Source organism: Berghia stephanieae, chromosome 9, assembly GCF_034508935.2.
Source record: "Berghia stephanieae isolate SIO BIC M18660-M18661 chromosome 9, UCSD_Bste_1.3, whole genome shotgun sequence".
NCBI lineage: Eukaryota > Metazoa > Mollusca > Gastropoda > Nudibranchia > Aeolidiidae > Berghia > Berghia stephanieae.
Window position 1 is genome coordinate 25,451,093 of NC_088368.1, and position 24,000 is coordinate 25,475,092.

General features: G+C 38.0%; 1 protein-coding gene across 4 annotated transcripts in view; it reads left to right on the forward strand.

Moving 5' to 3' along the window:
* The window catches only part of LOC144979927 (neuronal calcium sensor 1-like), a 152,728-nt gene that overhangs the window by 14,583 nt on the left and 114,145 nt on the right, over window positions 1–24,000 (forward strand). For all 4 annotated transcript variants that reach the window (XM_078927216.1, XM_078927218.1, XM_078927217.1 and 1 more), the window contains exon 2: window positions 18,289–19,165. In XM_078927216.1, the coding sequence (XP_078783342.1) occupies window positions 19,102–19,165 (64 nt within the window). In that variant the 5' untranslated portion in view covers window positions 18,289–19,101. The remainder of the gene's footprint in view (window positions 1–18,288; window positions 19,166–24,000) is intronic.

Genomic DNA, 24,000 nt, shown 5'->3' on the forward strand with positions numbered 1-24,000 from the left:
TTATAGATAGTATGAAGTTGACGTCACTCAGGTCTATGTTATTGCTTTTCGCCATCCGCGTTTATGAGTAATTCTCACTAAACTGTATTAATCAGACTTTAAACGTTCAAGGTTACACATAGTTTTGTGTGTTGGTCCGTTATAATTCCGGATGACAATATTGTGAGCTTCTTAACCAAGCGCATACTATCTATAGGTGCACTTAACATGTAGCACGAATCTGCATCTCACACTATTTTGGTCTTTTTGTTGCTTTGTGGTCCAGGGATATAGCACTCGTCTTCAGACCAGTAGATCCCTGATTCAACTCCTGCTTTGCTTTGCGTAAATTTGATTCCTTGGAAAAGACACTTTGCTCACATTCTTTCACCGTACCCAAGTGTAAAATGATTATATTTCCGGTAACAGGAATATCGCTGTCGAAAAAAAAATGTAGTAGCCCCTTACACCCATTAAGTGATACTGTTGGTACAATGAAAGCTGCTTTGAGCACACGTTTAGTGGATACTTCGCTTCCTAAAAAGCTCATTGATTTTATTTCTATCCTTTATTTTCCCAGGTCAATTTTTTTACAATATTATCACAAAACATTAAAGCGCTCTGAATAAGTATTACGGAATACAAAACCCCTGCGCCGTGATGATCCCGTACGAATGCCACTGCATTAATAATTCATCATCCACACGATGAATAATAATATATTCATTCTGCCCATTCGTACCCTTAAAAAAACACTTATTAAAAAATTTGGCCAGAAAACTCGTCCTTTATATACCTTTCGATTCATATGACACCCGGCTTGTAAAAAAAAACACTGAAACCTGGGACTTCACTGAATTCCCAGATTTGAGAGTTTTTGAGAAAATGAGGGTCATTTTAATTGATCAATATGTTTGAAGGACGAGTTTTCTGACCAAATTGTTAAATACGTGTCTTTCCAGAGTTCGGCAGTTTGCTAGATAAATGGAGTGGTATTGATAAAGCTGTTTAAATGTCACTTAGTTTTTGACATAACCTACTTCTATGTATAATAGAATATTTTGTTTTCAGTGTGTGTTGTCAGAACTCTGTCGATTTCCGATGTAATAAATTCATTTTGATGAGTTATGATATAATATTATGGCTGAAATGCGGCTGAAGACATTCAACTATTTGTTTTCAAATACTAATCTGCTAGAATCTGCGGACTGTAAAATGTATTGAACGTAATATTGCATGACAGATTCAAAAAGAAAAGAAGGAAAAACCCCACTTTGACACACACAAAAAAATCAAAAACGCTTCAGGCTTATACCCTTCCTCACCCAACAGCCCCCCCCCCCCCCCCCACACACACACACAACTCCCGCAATATAAAAATAGAATACGAGTTTTGTTGACGGCTGTAAAAGGGCGTGGAGACCGAAAAGTTTCGTGTTGAGTAGTTTGTTCTTTGTGAAGCTGTTATTATACTATTTCAATTCAATACGTTTTATTGTTTGCTGTAATGTTTTTGTAAGGAATACATAACTGTGATCTTTGAATACTACCGTTCGTGTTGTTGTTGGCTAGGGACCCCGCGTGTAAAGGGCTTTGAGCACGTTTAGTGGATATTGCGCTATATAAATGCTTAAGATTAGTTTAGTTGAACATAATAGCCAAATAGAATGTAAGCGGTTGACGCCGCCCGGCTGTTTATTGTTGATTTTTGACAGCCATAAAGATGATCAATTCGTTGCAATTTCCCTCAAAATAAAAATAAAAAGAAATGTTCTATAAGTGGAGAATTTGAAAGAAAGAAGAAATGTTCTATAAGTGGAGAATTAAAAAAAAAAGAAGAAATGTGCTATAAGTGGAGAATTTGAAGAAAAAAAAAGAAGAGGAAATGGTCTATAAGTGGAGTGGCTATCCATTGTATGAGCTAAATCGAAACATAATTATCTATCCATCTCAATTTGCGGCTATGTGGTCTTGTGGTATGACACTAGCTGATCCGAAGATCAGGCGGAAGGTCTTGGGTTCGAGACTCGCTCGGTGCAAAGTTGAGTCCATGGAAAAGACTCTTTACTCTCTTTTATTCTCTCCAATGTACTCGGGTGTAATAGCGTTATCTCCTTCCGAAAAATACTGTAATATCGTCTATCAGGCGTTATCGTTCGGTCTACATGTTAAATGGGGTCCCTTGTAAAGTGCTATGTGCACGTTAAGTGGATATTACACTATATCAAATCTCACATATTTTTTTTTAATTTGCTTATAGAAGGAACGAAATTGACGTCACTTAGATCTGTTATTATTGTTTACAGACACTCATTTTTATGATTGGTTATCGCTAAATTCTATCAATCAGAGTATAAATGTTCAAGGAAACTATATCTGGCGTGCCGATGTTGTGAGTATTTTACCTTTACGAATAGCATCATTCAGTTAACGAATGGTTCCGGTAAACAATATACCAGTTTGAGACGATGTGTCTCATATGATATAATAGGATTCAATAGTCTGATGTCACGTCCGCCCAGCAAAGAGCAGCTTGGTTTTAAACAAAGAAAATCGGTACTTTTTATTCGTCATGTTGGCTAGAACCTTTTCACATGTCATGTGATCAGAATGTATAAAAAGTCAAGACATGATCAGATTTAAACTTTTTTTTCTCCTCTGAATATACTTTTACGCTCGTCGGAGAAGTATTTCATAAGGGCGTCCACCATTGTTCCGCGATAGTTTAGAACCGGTTACTAAGTTACTATGCGTCATTACGAGGGACGTGACGTCACGTCTGTTGAAGCCTATTGAGAACATGGCATCTAGTCAAGGCAACAGACTAACAAGTATTAGAGCAATGTAATCTATTTTCTAACAAGGGAAACGATTTCGAAATACACAGCAAGAATAATAAGTATAATGGCTGTCTATTGCAAACAAAGAATTAGATTGTATTCTTTGCTCGTGATTTTCACATCATCAAATTTTGAAGTGGCCGTCACAAACAACCGATGTGGAAGAGTATTTATAGAGATAATTTAATATCGATGATGATGATGATGATGATGATGATGATGATGATGATGATGATAATGATAATAATAATAATAATAATAATAATAATAATAATAATAATAATAATAATAATGATAATAATAATGATGATAATAATAATAATAATAATGATAATAATAATGATGATAATGATGATAATAATAATAATAATAATAATGATGATGATGATGATGATGATGATGATGATGATGATGATGATGATGATGATGATGATGATGATGATGATGATGATAATGATTATAATAATTATACTAGTGGATTCTTTTATAGGGCACGGAATACTCAGCCACGAGGCTCTAAAAAATAAATAGATAGAAAGACAAATAGATAAATAAATATATAAATAAATGAATAAATATAGGACAAATATTACGTTCATCAATTACCTTTTAAAAACTCATTATTCTATTTAATTGTTGGGGGGGTTTTTTGTTTTTTGTTTTTTTTGGGTTTTTTTTTTTGCTTTTTTACTTTTTATGTTTTTATTTTATTTAACTTTTTTCGTTCATTTGCTTTGTGGCCTCAAGGTTAAAACCCTTTAATGGACAGACCAATTATTTGTTCAATAATACATTATACAAAATGAAAACGTACCACGGCTTTCGGTTCATTTTCTGGATAGATTTTAATCTTTTTGATAGTATGCTTTTTGTATTATGGAAGAACATTTTATTCCCTTTATTATGATATGCAACGTTTTATGATTTAGTCTTAGCGCATTAGGTCTACAGCAAAAATAAAAAGGCAATTAAAATGACGAGAGTTCAAAATTGTGAAAAATGGTCTGATGCAAATCTGAATCATTCGAAGAATCTTTCAGATGTTAGTATTTTACTAAAAGGCACCAAAAAGCACCAAGTTTTTACATCATATTTGTATCCATGAAAACATGACGATGAAAAATCATCATCCTCAGTATAAATACTTGAGTCTCAAAACTGCAATGTCAGTGCAGAATCCACTGTTGAATATCTACAACGATGCCAAGACTTTCGGAGGCCCCAAAGGAATCATCAAGCTATTGGCATGAGGAAGGCTGGTCTGATTTTACCGTCAAATCCGTAGCGTCTTGAATGCAGTCACAAAACAGACATTCGTCTATGTCAACGGACTGAAATTAATGGTACCCACTAAAGACCACGATGGACGGGGAGCTAGAAGAAAAGCTGACGAAAACCAAGTTGCTGAGATCGGCCATTCTTTCCGAGACAACCCTGTCACGTCAACAACCACCGTTACAAAGCTATACAACTTACCCCACATAATGTGACAATGCGTCGTATTATGGCTGTTGGGTTGAAATTCTGTCGACCATACACTGGATACGTCCTCACTAAGCAACATCGGGTGGTTCCTACCTCACGGGAACACTGTCCTTTTTAGTGGCTATGTGTATGACACTCGCTTTCTGATCCAAGGTCCTGGGTTCGAGCCTCGCTCGGCGCATAGTTGAGTCCTTGGAAAACACTCTTTACTCACATTCTCTCACCGTACTCAAATGTAAAATGAGCACCCTGCTGTTAACAGCGTTGTCTCTGTCCGAAAAAAAATGTAATTTCGCCTAACAGGGGTCATGTCCTGTCCTACATGTTAAGTATTGTTTTGGTCAATGACCCCTTGTAAAGCCCTTTGAGTACGTTTAGTGGATATCGCGCTATACAAAAGCTCAATTTAGAAACTTAGAAATTTAGCGACGAAAGTCTTTTCAACTTGTCCCAGTCTCATGGGGAGCACTTTCTCCTCTTTTCCAAGACCAGAACATCGTGGAAGTTGGAAATTGTTCAGTGGAGGCAGCGTTATGATTTAGGGTATCTAAGTACCGATATCGAAACCGCTCTTGTTGTCACCAGGGGAAATCTCAACTCAGATTGTTTTCTTGACGAAGGTGCCGGCTTCTCAAGTCGTAGCCGTATTCCGGGAAAATGTCGTTTCGAAATATGTAAACAAGACAATGCCTTCCCTCATTCGTCGCGTTTTCAGCAACGATTACCTCGAGCAAAACAGCATTACTGTGCTCCCATGGTTAGCCTGATCAACAAACCTCTCACCGACTGAAAACCTTTTGGGACATTGTTGGTCGGCTTGTGAAGACGAGACAACCACAGACAATTGAAATACTGAGTTATGTATTGGTCGAGGAGTGGAATGTTATCCCACAAGAGACAATTCGAAACCTCATGAAATCAATGAGAAGTCGTGTCCGACATAATGTCTCGAGGCAAATAGGCTTCAACAGTCGTGATATCACTTCCCTCGTAATGACGCATAGTAACTTTGTAACTGGTCCTAAACTATCGGAACAATGGCGGACGCCCTTTTGAAATACTTCTCCGACGAGCATAAAAGTGTATCCAGAGGAGAAAAACATTATAAATGTGATCATGTTTTGACTTTTATACATTCCGATCACATGACATGTGAAAAAGTTCTAGCCAGCACGAAGAATAAAAAATACCGTTTTTCTTTGTTTAGAAGCAAGCTGCTGGTTGCTGGGCGGACGTGACATCAGACGATTGAATCCAATTGCGGACCAGATACTAACACGTTCGAAAGAACACAAAATGTCATTATTTCCTAAATAATCATTACTGTGTTCTCAATTTTGACCATTTCTCCACTAATTGCAAATACAATCACGAAAGCCGCTCTAATTGTCGCATGCCTCACATCCTTTGAATTGGAAAGAGTTCTTCTTTACGTTTGTTGAAATTATATTTAGGTCTAGCAATTTTTCTGTTCTATTTGGGTAATTCGCGCGTTTTCAATCTTGCCTAGTATGGAACAAATCTTAGGTGCAGAGAGTTCGACAAATCAATAAAATATCTCTTTTCATATATGATAAAAAGTCCTTTTTCAAAAGTATTATACAATTTTATAAGTAGATAATTTTATAGAATACGATTCACGAAAACAAACAATAGAAGGAAATTTTTAAAAAAGAAATATAATCCCACCTTATATTCATTTTGTCCAGGAAATCTTTAAACATACCCGTCAAAAAGTTTCAAAAATTGGTTATAAAGTCTTGTAAACTGTAATAAACAAAATTAAATATAATAGCCTCAAAAAAAAGAATAAAGAACAAAATACCAAACACGGGCGTTTCGCGCTCAAAAACTTTGTTCAGCGAGTAACTAATAAATGAAATAATATGCATTTAATATATTGTACGTTATGCAATTAACACGTTTTGTTCTTGATTGACACATTATCGTCGATAAAGGCAGCAGCTCGTTCTACTGCACGACAATGAAGAAACAAGATTTTATAATGCAAGTCAAAGTCAACAACAACAAAAAACAATACCAATACAAATATAAATATAAATATATATATATTTTTGTTGCTGGCTGAAATAGGGATTTGAACCCGAAACGTGCCGTGTGTCGTATTTTGTTCTATTATGAAGTGGTTATATTTATTTTTGTTTAATACTATGTACAGTCCACAGATTCTAGTAGCTTATTAATAAAACAAAAACTTGAGCTTTTATATAGAACAATCTCCACTAACGTGCTCAAAGCGCTTTACAAAGGGTCCCTGACCAATAACAACACAAAACATGTAGAACGAGACATGACTCCTGTTATGCAATATTACAAATTTTTTTTTCCGACAGAGACAACGCTGTTTCCGGCCAGGTACTCTTTTTACACCTGAGTACGGTGAGATAATGTGAATAAGGAGCCTTTTCGAAGGACTCAACTATGCGCTGAGGGAGGCTCGAACCCGGGACCTTCCGATCCGAAAACGAGTGTCATACCACAAGCCTACATAGCCGCACTTTGACTTGGGTTATAAATCTTGTTTCGTCTTTGTCGTGCGATAGAACAGCAACTGTTTTCATCGACATTGTGTCAATCAAGAACAAACGTGTTAATAATTGTATAACATACCGTATATTAAAATACACATAATTTATTGGTCTATATCATTATGGTTACTGACTGAATACATGTGTTTCAAGCTGTGTCATATTCGGATTGAGTGCAATGCATTCCTGATGTGTTGATAAAGTTTTTGTGTCAATTTTGCATAACAAAACTCTACCTGACTGAACAAATTCATTTAATAAGCTCATTGAGAAGGATAGATTCTCTTTTTTTTATTATTTCAGCACAGAAATAGATTGATGCTGTAGTAAAAGGTAACATACACCCTCCACCAGCCGGATATAACGGTACAACACAAAACAATGCAGAATCTTGAACGTTTTTAGTCTGATTGATATATGTAGTGAGAACTAATCACCTAAATGGCAGTCTAAAAGCAATAATAAAGAGATGAATGACGTCAATTTCGTTTCTTCTACAGACTACTCTTATTTCCAAAATATTCCGCTGAAAGAACGACATTTCTTCTTCTTTATTTTTATTTTGAGGGAACTTGGAGAGCATTAACCAGTAGATTTTTGACCAATCAAAACATGGAACTTGTGACACACCTTCACACGTACTTGGACAAACATTGTTGGTTGTTTATATAACGTGAATGATATTGTCCCCCCCCCCCCCCTCTCTCTCTCTCTATCTCTCTCCCCCCCCCCCTCTCTCTCTTTCTCTCTCTCTCTCTCTGATCACTGTTATTGTTTTTATACCGCCAAATGGGAGACTGGTTATCACACAATTTTCTCGATCATAATATTATAAACGTTTAAATAGGATTCAATAGCTTGATGTCACGTCCGCCCAGCAACGAGCAGCTTGGTTCTAAAGAAAGAAAATCGATAGCTTTTATTCTTCATGCTAGCTAGAACTTTTTCACACGTCATGTGACCAGAATGTATAAAAGTTTTTAAAATGATCAGATTTGTAATGTTTTTCTCCTCTATCTGGATACACTTTTATGGTCGTCGGAGAAGTATTTAATAAGGGCGCCCGCCATTGTTCCTGTAGTTTAGAACCAGTTACTAAGTCACTGTGCGTCATTACGAGGGACGTGACGTCACGACTGTTGAAGCCTATTTATTTACACAATGGTTTTCTGCGATTGTTCTATAGATAGTGTGCGCTTAGATAATAAACTCACAACATAGCCATCCGCAAGTATAACGGACCAACACACACAACTATGTGTAACCTTGAACGTTTAGAAGTCTTGTTAATACAATTTTGTGAGAATTGCTCATAAACGTGGATGGAAATAAAACAAGAACAAAGACCTGAGTGACGTCAACTTCGTTTTATCTATAGATAGAATGAAGTTGACGTCACTCAGGTCTTTGTTATTGTTATTGCTATCTATGTTTATGAGTAATTCTCACTAAACTGTATTAACCAGACTATAAAAATTCATGGTTACATATAGCTTTGTGTATTGGTCCGTTATACTTTCTGATGGCATTATTGTGAGTTTCTTAGCCAAGCGCACACAATCTATTGATCAAGCAATTTAAACACATGTAAACCGCACACAAAACGAACGAAGAAGTGCTAAAACAAACATACCAACAAAGGAAACTAATGCCCTTAATAGTGGATCGACAACTATCCTTTTTCGGACACATAGTAAGGAAAGATAAGAAGGAATACCTGGCAAGTTGTGGAAAAATACCTGGTAAACGCGCCCGGGGGAGACAAAGAAAAACACTCATAGACCAACTGAAGGGCTTCACCAACCTAACAATCCAAGAGCTGTTTGAAAAAGCAAGAGACAGGGAGGAATGGAGAGAGATAATTCACGCAGTATCCGAAGCCTGGACCAGGCATGGAACCCAGAAGAAGAAGAAGAAACCAAAAGAAATAAGTAATCAAGTAGTTGATATCTTTAAAAAATGAAAAATAAGTAGTAATAACAATGATGACGATCATAATAATAATAATAATAATAATAAGAAGAAGAAGAAGAAGAAGAAGAAGAAGAAGAAGAAGAAGAAGAAGAAGAAGAAGAAGAAGAAGAAACCGCATTGCCATCCGATTAATTGAACAAAGGAGTATAATAACAGGATGTCTTACGTCAACTCCACTCCGTGGCTCCCAACACTGAGCGGCATTGCACGGCTAGTCTTAGACGACAAGACGCTGATCAATGGATGCATGCAAGAATAGTCTTCAACAGTCGTGACGTCACTTCCCTCGTAATGACGCATAATAACTTAGCAACTGGTTCTAAACCATCGGAACAATGGCGGACGCACTTTTGAAATACTTCTCCGACGATCATAAACGTGTTTCCAGAGGAGAAAAACATTATAAATCTGATCATGTTTTGACTTTTATACATTCTGATCACATGACATGGTAAAAAGATCTAGCCAGCATGAAGAATAAAAAGTACCGATTTTATTTGTTTAGAACCAAGCTGCTCGTTGCTGGGCGGATGTGACATCAGACTATTGACTCCAATTGATGAAGCTACAGATGACACCCCTATAGATAGAATGCGCTTGGCCAAGGAGTTCACAACATTGCCATCCGGAAGTATACCGGACCAACACACAAACTCTGTGTAACCATGAACTTTTATAGTCTGGTTAATACAGTTTAGTGAGAACAACTCACAAACGCGGATGGCAAAAACAATAACAAAGGCCTGAGTGACGTCATCTGAATACTATCTATAAAAATAATCATAAATGGAGCACTTACAACAACAATCGAGAAGACCTAACAAAAATTGTAGACTTCAACGTGGAAGAAAATTGGAGAGAAATGTGGAACAGGGAAGGAAACACGAAAAGGAGGAAACATCATAAACGATCCCTTTAAAAGAATGCCTGCATTCCACAATGCCAGGAAATACTGGTATTCCTCAAATCGCCTCTTAACGGGACACGGTAGAACTAAATAAAATAAGTGCAGATGGAAACGTGGGAACAGTGATGCCTGCCGGAAATTTTAGGCAGCTCCAGAGACCAGCGTCACATCGTCCTCCACTGTCCAGTAACTAAACTTGATGGTGGCTATGAAACAGTTCTTAGGGCGGAGGAAGACTTTCGAAGCTGTGATAACGAAGTGAATTTGGAGGTGTAGAAATATGCTGCTCCTACTACTACTACTACTACTACTACTACTACTACTACTACTACTACTACTACTACTACTACTGCTACTACTACTACTACTACTACTACTACTACTACTACTACTACTACTACTACTACTGCTCCTACTACTACTACTACTACTACTATTACTACTACTACTACTACTACTACTACTACTACTATTGATCAAGTGGTAGAACAGTGTGTATTTGATTTAGACGCATGCCATCGATAGTAAAATATGTCGAGTTCGCGATGTTTACCAATCACTGCCATTGTTTACATTACGACTGTCTGAGAGGCGTGGTTATCTAAGTGTCAATAGAGAGTATGCGCTTGGCTAAGGAGCTCACAACATTGCCATCCGTAAGTATAACGGTCCAACACACAACATTTGTGTAACCATGATCGTTTATAGTCAGGTTATTACAGCTTAGTGAGAAATACTGACACACGCGGATGGCAAAAACAATAACAAAGACCTGAGTGACGTCAACTTCGAACTGTCGATTGATGGTTCGCCCGTTACTAAGCATTAACCAATCAGAATATTTCTTTTTATTTACCCTGTTTCGTCCCCTTGACTGTATTTCCTGTATGAAAAGGCCTAAGATACCGCCTAAATAAATGTCAAACACAAAAATAAATCAGGCCCAGTTAGTGAGTATTTCTCACAATATTTTGACACACTAATAAATGAATTAATCCCAAAACCTGATCACACGATGCAATTAACCACGCCTCTCGGACGTCATAATGTAAACAATGGCAGTGATTGGTAGACACAGCAAACTACACAGGTTTTACTATCGATGGTATGTGTTAAGTAAAATACCCACTGTTCTACCTCTTGATCAGTAGAACCAACACAGAAAACTATGTGTAAACTTAAACAATTATAATATGATCGAGAAAATTGTGTGATAACTAGTCACTCATTTGTCAATATAAAAACAATAACAACGATCAGATGGAGGTCGAATTCGTTCACGTTATTGTTTATAAACAACCAACTATGTTTGTCCGAGCACGTGTGAAGGTGTGTCACAAATTCAATGTTTTGATTGGTCAAAAATCTACTGGTTAATTTTTCAAGCATCTGTGTAATTGTGAGTGATGCTCAGGATCTGTTGGCTGTTTACTCCGGGTGATAGACAAGCACTTAAAGTGGCGATGGTCATTGGTCACATTGCAAAATATGCTCAATATGATCTACATAGTGAAAAACGTTCACGGCTTTTGACATCTCTAGCATCGTGATTGGTAATTTTGTTCAGCTTGACACATGAATATGTTTACAATTTTCATAAACAATGCAGTGTGTTTACAATTGTCAAGAAGTATCCAATCATTGGACAGCAACAGATCACGTGATTAATGACTCGGTTGGACGAAAACATGAATATAGATCGTCTCATTGACATGTGCAATTTGGTTGCATGCCATCTGTTGTACTCGCTGAAAGATAATAAATAGTATGCTATTCAACCAATGGCTCAACAGTGATGGTTATTTTTAAATCTTTAATTATAAATCAATTGAGTCAGTCTGCACGATATTGTCGATGTTACATACAATGCAAAAGGAAAATATAAATTTTGGACCTTCCTAAAAAATTTTAAAGGACAATCCGAGGAAGGGAACAAAATCAAGCCCCTCGGACAAGCATCCTTATGTAAACAATGGTAGTTAGTGCTAACTGAGTTAATTATAGCAAGAATGAAGTTGATGTCACTCGGGTCTTTGTTTTTGTTTTTTGGCCACCCACGTTTATGTGTAATTTTCACTAAACTGTATTAACCAGATTATAAAAGTTCAAGGTTGCACATAGTTTTGTGTGCTAGTCCGTTATACTTCCGGATGGCAACGTTGTCAGTTTCTTAACCAAGTGCACCTATATATAGATAGTATGCAGATGACGTAACTCAGGCCTTTGTTATTGTTTTTGCCATCCGCGTTTGTGAGTTGTTCTCACTAAACTGTATTAACCAGACTATAACAGTTCATGGTTACACAGAGTTTGTGTGTTGGTCCGTTATACTTCCGGATGGCAATGTTGTGAAATCCTTGGCCAAGCGCATTCTATCTATAGTATGCGCTTGCCTAAGAAGCTCATAACATTGCCATCCGGAAGTATAACGGACCAACACACACAATTGTGTGTATCCATGAACGTTTATAGTCGGTTAATACAGTTCAGTGAGCATTACTCATAAACGCGTATGGCAAAAAAAAAAACAATAACCTGAGTGACGACATCTTCGAATTATCTATCTGTAGGGTATAGATAGTTCGAAGATGACGTCACACAGGTCTTTGATATTGTTTTTTGCCATCCGCGTTTATGAGTAATGCTCACTGAACTGTATTAACCCGACTATCAACGTTCATGGGTACACACAGTTTTGTGTGTTGGTCCGTTGTACTTCCGGATGGCAATGTTATGAGCTTCTTAGCCAAGCGCATACTATCAAAAGGCCGGTAGATAACCACGCCTCTCGGACAATCGTCATTATATAAACAATGGCAGTGATTAGTAGACACAGCAAACTACATATAGATAGAATGCGCTTGGCCAAGGAGTTCACAACATTGCCATCCGGAAGTATAACGGACCAACACACAAACTCTGTGTAACCATGAGCTTTTATAGTCTGATTAATACAGTTTAGTGAGAACAACTCACAAACGCGGATGGCAAAAACAATAACAAAGGTCTGAGTGACGTCATCTGCATACTATCTATAGATATTTCGAAGATGACGTCACTCAGGTCTTTGTTATTGTTTTTTGCCATCCGCGTTTATGAGTAATGCTCACTGAACTGTTTTAACCCGACTATGAACGTTCATGGATACACACAGTTTTGTGTGTTAGTCCGTTATACTTCCGGATGACAATGTTATGAGCTTCTTAGCCAAGCGCATACTATCGATATTTTACTATCGATGGTTTGTGCTTAAGTAAAATACTCTACCGCTTGATAAATAGAACCAACACAGAAAATTATGTGTAAACTTAAACGTTTATAATCTGATCAAGAAAATCATGTGATAACTAGTCACCCATTTGGCGGTATAAAAACAATAACAATGATCAGAGAGGGGTCGATTCCATTCACGTTAATGTTTATAGATAGAATGCGTTTGGCCAAGGAGTTCACAACATTGCCATCCGGAAGTATAACGGACCAACACACAAACTCTGTGTAACCATGAACTTTTATAGTCTGGTTAATACAGTTTATTGAGAACAACTCACAAACGCGGATGGCAAAAACAATAACAAAGGCCTGAGTGACGTCATCTTCGAACTATCTATAAACAACCAAATATGTTGTCCGAGCACGTGTGAGAGTGTGTCACAAATTTCATGTTTTGATTGGTCAAAAATCTACTGGTTAATTACCATCGACGGAATGCGTTTGAGTAAAATACTCACTATAAGTCTACACATCTGATAAATTGAACCGTCACAGAAAACTTTTTGTAACCTTTAATAATTTAACGTTTATAGTCTGATTTAGCGAAACTGGTGAGAATAGGACAAAAAAGTGCTTGGTGTCAAAAAGCGTGTTCAAATCTCATTGGAAGTGTAAAACGACCCTTACGAAGGAATTTGTATTTGACCCAGCTGGCGGCGAAAAACAATATCAAAGAAAATGGTAACGTCATCTTTATTTATAGATAGTGTTCGCTTGGCTAAACAGTTCACAACATTGGCATTTGGAAAGATAACGGACCAACGCACAAAACTATGTGTAACCATGAAATTTACAGTCTGGTTAATACAGTTTCATGAGAATACGTTTCAACAGTCGTAGCGTCACTTCCCTCGCAATGACGCATGGTAACATAGTAACTGCAACTGGCTCTAAACTATCGGATCAATGGCGGACGGCCTTATGAAATATTTCTCCGACGAGCATAAAAGGCTCCAAAGGGGAAAAAAATCATTATAAATCTGATCATGTTTTGACTTTTACACATTCTGATCACAAGACATATGAACAGTTCTAGCCAGCATGAAGAATAATAAGTACCAATTATCTTTGTTTAGAACCACGATGGCCGCCGTTGCTGGGCGACAAGACATCAGACTATTGAATCCAATTACTCAAAAAAAAAATGGATGGCAAAAAAAAATACAATAACAAAGACCTGAGTGGCGTCAACTTCGTTCTATCTATGTAGTCGAGTAACCGTTAATGACAAATGAATTAAAAATAAAACTGCATATCGAATAGAGCCATGCTTGGACACAGCTGCTGTTGAACTGTATGGATGTGACAGGTCGAAGAATGAATAGTGATGTTTTGATAGCTATATTATTCTTTTTATTATTTGTCATGTCGAGTTGCTTTGCATTGTTTTGCAATACTTGACACATCTAGTGTGTAGAACAATAATATAATATATTGAAGTGTTTATCAATAATATAATGTTGTGGTATCATATTTATTCTAAATACCCTGATATCATTTTAGATAACATTGTGATTGTGTAACGAAATGTACGTTTTATACCATTAGAAGAGACATTGAAAACATTTTAGACGTCTGGATGGGAATATAATTTATTTGACGACGCATTGTCTTGGATTCGTTACAGTTGAGGTGCACATATTATTAGCGTTAACTTAACTCACTCCATCCTAGAGTCTTTTGCTACTTTTCAAAATTGGGAAAATAAATGAATTATAACTGGGCATGTGCATAGATAGTTTTATTCAAGTATCTTAACTGTGGCCTATCCCCTGACCCAGGGTGAAAAAGGAAATGATGATGATGATCATCATCATTAACACGCAAAAACTTAAAACAATAGCTTTGATACTAAGGCTACAGTTTGTCTCATAAAAATGTAATAAATAGGAATGGGGTAAAAGTAACGACGGATATAGTCGGTGTTAGGGTTGAGTGAGTTAACTCCAGTAATGGACTAGATTTAACATTGAGCTTTTTTTATATAGCGCGATATCCACTAAACGTGCCCAAAGCGCTTTACAATGGGTCCTTGGCCATCAGCAACATTTAACGTGTAGGACGGGGCAATACGTTAGCCTGTTAGGCTATATTACACTTTTATTTCGGACAGAGACAACGCTGTTAACGGCCAGGTACTTATTTTGTACCTGAGTACGGTGAGAGAATGTGAGTAACGAGCCTTTTTCCTAGGACTCTACTATGCGCCGAGGGAGCCTCGAACCCAGGACCTTCCGATCCGAAAGCGAGTGTCATACCACAAGACCACATAGCCGCATATTGTTGTAATGGACTTTGTATAGTATGTGCCTGGCGAACATTGCCATCCGGAAGTATAACGGACCAACACACAAAACTGTGTGTAACCATGATCGTTTATAATCAGGTTAATACAGTTTAGTGATAGTTACTCATAAACGCGGATGGCAAATAAACAATAACAAAGACCTGAGTGACGTCAACTTCGAACTATCTATAGATAGTATGGAGTTAACGTCTCTCAGATCTTTGTTATTGCTTTTTTCCACCCACCTTTATGAGTAATTTTCACTAAACTGTATTAACCATACTATAAACGATTACGGTTAAACATAGTTTTTTGTATTGGTCCGTTATACTTCGGATGGCAATGTTGTGAGTTTCTTAGCCAAGCGTATTCTATATATTTTCCACATGTTGTTTTTAAACAATGACGTGACTAAAATCGACCTGTCTCTTTGATCATTGTTATTGTTTTTATACCGCCAAATGGGTGATTAGTTATCATACGATTTTCTCGATCTTAATATTATAAACATTTAAATAGGATTCAATAGTCTGATGTCACGTCAGGCTATGTGGTCTTGTGGTATGACACTTGCTTTCGGATCGGAAGGTCCTGGGTTCGAGCCTCGCTCGGCGCATAGTTGAGTCCTTGGTTTACTCACATTTTCTCACCTCACTCAAGTGTAAAATGAGTACCTGGCCGTTAACAGCGTTGTCTCTATCCGAAAAAAATATAACATCGCCTAACAGGCGTCATGTCCCATGTTAAATGTTGCTGTTGGCCAGGGACCCCTTGTAAAGCGCTTTTAGCACATATAGCACACTATATTGCGCTATATTAAAGCTCGATGTACTGCTACTACTACAACTACTATTTCTACTACTACTCCTACTACTAATAGTACTTCTACTACTACTGACCCTTCTGCTATTAAATACTACTACTACTACTAATAGTACTACTACAAAAACAACAACAACTACTACTACTACTACCACCACTACTACTACAACTAACACTTTTTGCCCAAGTGCGACTTAATTGTTTTAACCGACGACTCATACCTTCCTCCTACCTTAATGACAAACAAAACAATCACTTATAACGTTATACCAACTATTCGTCATGGATTAAATCCCTCACTGTCAAGACATTCGACAAGCGTCAGGCATGATAGATCTCCTGGTTCTTTCATCGATTATCACGTAAGAAAGCTAGTTGCGTCATCGTTGGTCAAGTAGAAAGGTCACTCTACTTCAGATCTCCCTACTTGAAAATTGTTTTTAAATCGTAGTTTTTAAGAGTTAAAAATAGTATAGTTGTTAAAAATTGTTATTAAAATTGAGCTTTTATATATCGCAATATCCACTAAACGTGTTCAAAGCGCTTTACAAGCGGTCCCTGGTCAACAGCAACACTTAGCATTTAGGACAGGACATTCACTCTCTCATTACCGGCCATTTTCAGGAATTTTTCCTAAACTATCCAAAAAAAAAATAGATTTCCTTTTCACTTAAACACATCAAGTTCATATATTATTTATAATTTAGTTTCGGCAAATCGAGTTCTTTTATCATTATAATGAATATTTTCCCTCAAATATTGTGATGTACAAAAGAAATCAGAGTGAGAAAAATGTTGGTTGTATCGTGACGATTTTCATATGGTTGGTAAGGAGAGGGTTGAATCACATTACACGTATTGTTTACAGTATTTTTGATAGAGTAGAAGTTTTCCTTGTTCATAAATGAACCTGGATAACCATTGGTGATATATCAGAGTTGACTCATCAGAATTAGATGCTTTTAAGTACTTACCTTGCCTTACCGGTGTTCAGTCTCCACACGGAGGTTGAATATCATGGAACGTCATTTTTTACGCTCCATGGTCATTACCGAGCAGTCTATATTTTTTTTTGCCAGTTGTTGCCTCCACATATCCTATCCAGGGCTTCCAAGGTTTACCTCGTTCCTTTCTGCCAGCTACTTTTCACTCTAGCACTGATTTTTGGATGGTGTTGTATCTCCAAACGTGCCCATAATAGTTCAGTTTTCTCATTTTAACTTATGCCAACAGTTTTCAAGACCATAGGCTTGCATCAATAAGAACAAGAATGTTTGATTTCTTTCTGGTCCAAGGTACTCACAGAATTCTGTGGTACACCCACGTCTCAAAGGCATCGATTTTTAAGTATTAGACTAAATAAGACTAGGACGTTTGAAGGTTTTTGTTTGTGCGGCTAGGTGGTCTTGTGGTATGACATTTCGGATCGGAAGCTCCTGGGTTCAAACCTCGCTCGGCGCATAGTTGAGTACTTGGAAAAGACTCTTTACTCACATTTTCTCACCTTACTTAAGTGTAAAATGAGTACATGGCCGTTATACGCGTTGTCTTTTATCGGAAAAAAAATTGTAATTTCGCATAACAGGCGTCATGTCTCCTTTTACATGTTATTTGTTGCTTTTGTCCAGGGACTCTTTGTAAAGCGACTTTAGCACATTTAGTGGATATTGCGCTTTATAAAAGGTCTAGTTAAAGCTCTAGTTTTTGATATCATTTTTTTTAAAACTGAAGGTTGATTTCAGCAATGCTTTGGTTTGATAACAGTGCGCCATTACTAATAATATACACCCATATCAACATGTAACAAACAAAACTGAATACAAGAATTTCCATAATGAACACATTCCCAAACACGGAACATTTTGGTCTAAAAATCATTCTTTCACCAATGACAAAAAACCCCCAATAAAAACGGATAGACGGTAGAAAAGTATATGGCACTTTTATCTGGAAGAAACAATATTTTGGGATATTATAAGACCGTATCGCTTAAAGAAAGGAGATGGCATATATTTATCTACCAGATGCTCTTTAAATTTATGTTTCTGTTCTGTTTGTTTTTGTTTTTTAGTTATTGGCTAAAAATAGGTTTTGAGCCCGAAACGTTCCGTGTTTGGTGTTATGTTATCTTTTGAAGCTGCTATTTTCAATTTTGATTGTTACTTTTTACAGTCCACAGATTTTAGTACCCCAGAGTCCCCAAAAATACATGTTGATAATTATATATTCAAAACAATAAGGATTTACCATTTCTTAGATACGAATCTTTCAAACTTTGAGGGAAAAAAAGATATTTAGCACAATATTCCGGTTACTTCTAATCCAGCATTGTAAAATTCCTGCAATGACTTGAGGAGTGTTGTTTACTAACTTTCTCATTCTCCAAAAGACATCTAGACAGTTAACTGTGCGCCTCATTGTCATCTTTCATGGGATCTATATGACTTGATAATATTATTGTCAAAAAGCTAAAATTTCTTAAGGATTGGACACTGAGAATAGATAAAACTCTTTTTCGACAAATTATCGAATCCAACGACGTTTAACTGTTTTCATCGTGTATCATCATCAATATCATCATCATCATCATTGTTATTTTCTCTGGGCTCTAGATGACTTGGAATTGTCGTAAAGCTGAATTTTCCTTAAGGATAGAAGAAGCCAGTGAGAAAAGATTTTAAAAATTCGATAAATAGGATCCAAAGACGTTTTACAGTTTTTATCGTATTATCATCATCGTTGACATCATCACCCTCATTATATCTTTTTTTAAAGTGCTGCTGCTGCTGCAGAATCCATCAATTCCCGTTTTCTCGTCATTCTATCCAAAACATCTTTAGTCGTGTGGAAGAATCATTTTCAATCAAATTTGTAGGAGTGTAATATCGATTGTTGTGTGTGTGGCTACGAAGGTCGGGTCGGGTCGAGTCGGTGACATTATTTCGCAAGGAAACAGGATTTACTCTACAACGACGACGAGACACCATGGGGAATAACGGTGTGAAAATGAACAAAGAGGAGCTAAATGAGCTTTTATCAACGACGTATTGTGAGTATTGCTTATTATTATTATTATTATTATAATTATTATTATTATTATTATTATTATTATTATTATTATTATTATTATTATTATTATTATTATTATTATTATTGTTATTATTATCAGAAGTAGTAGTGGTAGTAGTAGTAGTAGTAGTAGTAGTAGTAGTAGTAGTGGTGGTGGTGTTAGTAGTAGTAGTAGTAGTAGTAGTAGTAGTAGTAGTAGTAGTAGTAGTAGTAGTAGTTAAAGTAGTAGTAGTAGTAGTAGTAGTAGTAGTAGTAGTAGTAGTAGTAGTAATAGTAGTAGTAGTAGTAGTAGTAGTAGTTAGTAGTATTAGTAGTAGTGTAGTAGTAGTAGTAGTAGTAGTAGTAGTAGTAGTAGTAGTAGTAGTAGTAGTAGTAGTAGTAGTAGTAGTAGTAGTAGTAGTAGTAGTAGTAGTAGTAGTAGTAGTAGTAGTAGTAGTAGTAGTAGTAGTAGTGTAAGAGAGTAAGCTTATGCAAGAAGTTTACGGAAAAATTTGTAGAAAAACATGGCAATAAACATTGACCAAAATTAGAAAGAGCAAAAGGGGTAGCTGTAGTTGTTGTTCATTAAACATGATTAATATTCAAGCAAAGTAAACGACGCCAGGATTTCAATGAAAATATGGGAAATACTAAATGAGTATAGGACAGTTTTATATTTCAAGTTAAGGAATGGTCGTTGTGTTAAGTAGTAGAAAATTACTTTCGTTGATTAGTCGCAATTGGTATTTGGGAATAAAAAGCAACAGCTTTATAGATAGTTGATTTTTGTTATGTGGCGTAAGTACCAAAATAATTTATATCATAAAAGGCGGGGTTTAAAATTAATATGTACGGATTTGACGTTTCAGGTTTGAATATATTTTGGTCTTACTCTTAGGGGTTGGATTGTAAACTGACAAGGACTCTCGATACTAGTAAGAGGTTTGGCTTGGGTACAATTTACAATAGGGAAATACATAGTGTTAGTGTTGCTAGATTCGATTCTGCACTCTACTTCACTATGAGCTGCACTTTTCTAATTATGCTGCAAATTCTACATCATGCATTCAATGCTACTTGACGATGAGCTGCACATTTTAACTCACTATCGTTGCTGCATTTTTTTGGACAGTATTTTTTTAAAAATTGAATCGAATGTGCGAGTTACATTTTTTAAAAGTTAAATAGAGCCACCATATTGAATCATTAGCCTTTACGTATGAGTTTACTACGCCACAGTAGTAGTAGTAGTAGTAGTAGTAGTAGTAGTAGTAGTAGTAGTAGTTGTTGTTGTAGTAGTAGTAGTAGTAGTAGTAGTAGTAGTAGTAGTAGTAGTAGTAGTAGTAGTAGTAGTAGTAGTTGTAGTAATAGTAGTAGTAGCAGTAGTAGTAGTAGTAGTAGTAGTAGTAGTAGTAGTAGTAGTAGTTGTAGTAGTAGTAGTAGTAGTAGTAGTAGTAGTAGTAGTAGTAGTAGTAGTAGTAGTAGTAGTATTAGTAGTAGTAGTAGTAGTGTGCTTGAATAGCGGTTCAAGAACAGCTGTTTTGTTGACTGCACACATGAATCAGTTACCCATGGCTTCATTCAGGGGATTTTCAATGGATGTGAAATTGCATGTGACAGCGCGCTGGCGAATTCTAGCTGCTAATTCCTGAATAGTTTCACCTGGTTTCCTCTGGAGGCCCGTCCAAAACTTATAACGTTCTCTGACAACAAATAGTCGAGGGTGGTATTGCTCCATCATATATTTTTCAATTTCTGCAAGACTGAGTGCGGTTACCGCCTTAGCTGGCCTTTCTTGACTCGCCATGTTAGTCAGTATTTTGTAAACAACCGGCCATTGGTTGACAAGGAAAACGTCTGCTTTCTTCTCATCAGGTACGGAGTGAGCAGTTAAAATGTATTAAAACGTTGCCAGTAGTCGCTCCATATCTCTAAGCCAGGGCCGAACAATTGCTGGAGGTTTTGTTAAACATGTATTGCTACCGGCCATACATGAACATTTCCATCTGCTTTTCTTGTCATTCAATAACTTGCTTCATTTGCTCTTGTTGTTCCAGCATTATCTCATTTGTTGTTCAATCTGTTGTTGTAATATGGTGATGAGCTCTTTATTTGACATGATGACAGTAATGCTGACAAGACTATATTATGAACAATAATGGTACGAAGATGCGACGCGAGAGAAAGCTAGTAAATTATTGACAAAAAAAAATATATAATTACTCACCTAAGCATCCGACTGCTTGGTTTTATGAAGACGACGTACCGTTTTGTTTACTTCCGTGACGTAACAGTTGACCTCAGTGCCCACGAGCTGTGGCGGGAAAAAAAGGCGGGAAGGCTTCTTACCACGTGATGGACGTCCGTCCACGAAGAAGGCGTCTTACCACGTGCTGACGACACTGCAGGCAGAAAAGGCACTTGCTCCGGTTTTCTCGGCTGGCAGAATTCCGTACATGGTGTGTTGACTTTTCGACTGACGTAACGAAACGCTCCTATAGGCAGATGCGCAGGATAAAGGTGAATAATCCTCGTCGTCAATGTTGTGTTTTTCGACGGAAAACCAGAGTAATATTGTGGAATCACTCAACTCAGAAGCGCTAAGTGATTAAATGTGAGAGAACCATTTTATTACTCAGTATAAGTTAGAGTATACAAATATATCGGAACAACATTGTAAGTACGAAAAACAGTAGAGTAGATTCAGGCTAACCGGACACACAAGCCTTATCTGTGATCGTCTCAGAGAATGGAAAACTGCTGGCCAGAAATAAGACCAATGCTGTATAGTGATGTCGTAAAATGTAACGCTCAAGTGGCCGGTTTCAGGTGAACCAGCCGATTTTGCACCCTAAGCAGTCTTTTCCATGTTCTAGACGCAAAATGTTATTCGTGACATTTTGGTACTACCGGACACTTATGGAACGTTAAGGTCCAACCGGACACCCAACTTGGGCAAACCGGACACCCTTCACGGATGTTGAAAAACACTGTTTCCTTTTGTTTTTCTAATAGTTTTCAATTCATAAACAGTTACAGCAGATCCATAGGCTCAGTTTGTAAAATATCTGCCGGGTCATTGGTCAATTTAGGGTTCGATTCCAGCATTCCAAGGACTTTGAAGGACTCTTTCCATAAATTGGCAGAATGTTTCCTTCCCCCAAAACGACTGCCATATATTTTCATAAATAGCTAGACTAGATCTAGACGTCTAGATAGATAAATAAACACGTTTATGTTCATTTTCAACAGAGAAAGACAAAAATAATTTATTCAAAACAATTAATAGGGTACATAATCATAACGCAACATGTCACTTACACAATGTACAAACAAACGTAAAAACACTGATCTCCTCCTCACTCATCCCCAGTATCTTCTCTCTCTCTCTGCCAGTACATCTTCTGTGGTACCACCTCCCACACTTGCACCAAATCCATCCATCCAGGTTCCTATCACTTCCACAAAAATCACATAAACGTTTGTCATTCACACCACATAACTCATCCATATCCATCTCAACGTCCGACCTGTCATCATACAGAACCATCGTATCATCATCCTCTGCACTAGACTCCACTCTTTCTTCCACTCTCCTCTTCTTGCCCTTCCCCTTCCCTTTATTTTCTGCCTCCTTACTCTTCTCTTTCAACTTTTTAGCTTTCTTCTGTTCTTTCTCCAAGCGCTTTTTTTCCTTCTCCTCCAACTTTTTCTTCGCCTTTTCCTCCCTGTTCTTCAACGCCTTTGCCTTCTTCTCTTCCTGTTCCATTTTCTTTGCCGCCTCCGCTTTATCTTTGTTCTCGTGATACTCCTTGAAGGATGCATGTGACACATAGGAGGGGGGCTGTACACGAGGCGCTCTTGTGGACTTTCGGCTAGACGAAACGGGGAGTGGGAGGTTGTCAAATGTGGGCTGTGGGACAACTCTGTTCCAGAGTTCCAAATACTTCGCGTAGTCTGGTTCAGATGCTGTCGCTGGAACATTCCTGAACTGGCGTCGTCGCACATTGAACATATCAACAGGCGACCAGCCACAGGCAAGTATGTGGTCGATTAACTGGCATGTGTAGAACGCCACGTTGTCCCGATCCCGACACCCACACTTGCCAGGTGTTGAAGACGGAGAAACAAGGTCGGGGTTTTGTTGACTGGTAGCTGGGAATATCGAGTCATGACTGGCCGAGGTGGAAGGGCAACCATCATAAAAATCAAGGCCAGGGTGAGCAGTGGGAGGGGGTGTCACGTCATGGGAGGCTGAGGTGGAAGGGGAGACCTCAAGGCCAGGGTGAGCAGTGGGAGGGGGTGTCACGTCATGGGAGGCTGAGGTGGAAGGGGAGACCTCAAGGCCAGGGTGAGCAGTGGGAGGGGGTGTCACGTCATGGGAGGCTGAGGTGGAAGGGGAGACCTCAAGGCCAGGGTGAGCAGTGGGAGGGGGTGTCACTTCATGGGAGGCTGAGGTGGAAGGGGAGACCTCAAGGCCAGGGTGAGCAGTGGGAGGGGGTGTCACGTCATGGGAGGCTGAGGTGGAAGGGGAGACCTCAAGGCCAGGGTGAGCAGTGGGAGGGGGTGTCACGTTATGGGAGGCTGAGGTGGGAGGGGAGACCTCAAGGCCAGGGTGAGCAGCGGGAGGGGGTGTCATGTCATGGGAGGCTGAGGTGGAAAGGGAGACCTCAAGAACGGGCTGAGCAGTGAGAGGGGGTGCCACGTCATGGGAGGCTGAGGTGGAAGGTGAGACCTCTTTATCTGCATCCATCCCCTCAATAAAGGCAACAGGTGCCACTGGGGTCTTGGTCCAAACGGCACTTGCCTGGCACTTTTTGTAGTCAGGCCGGTCCG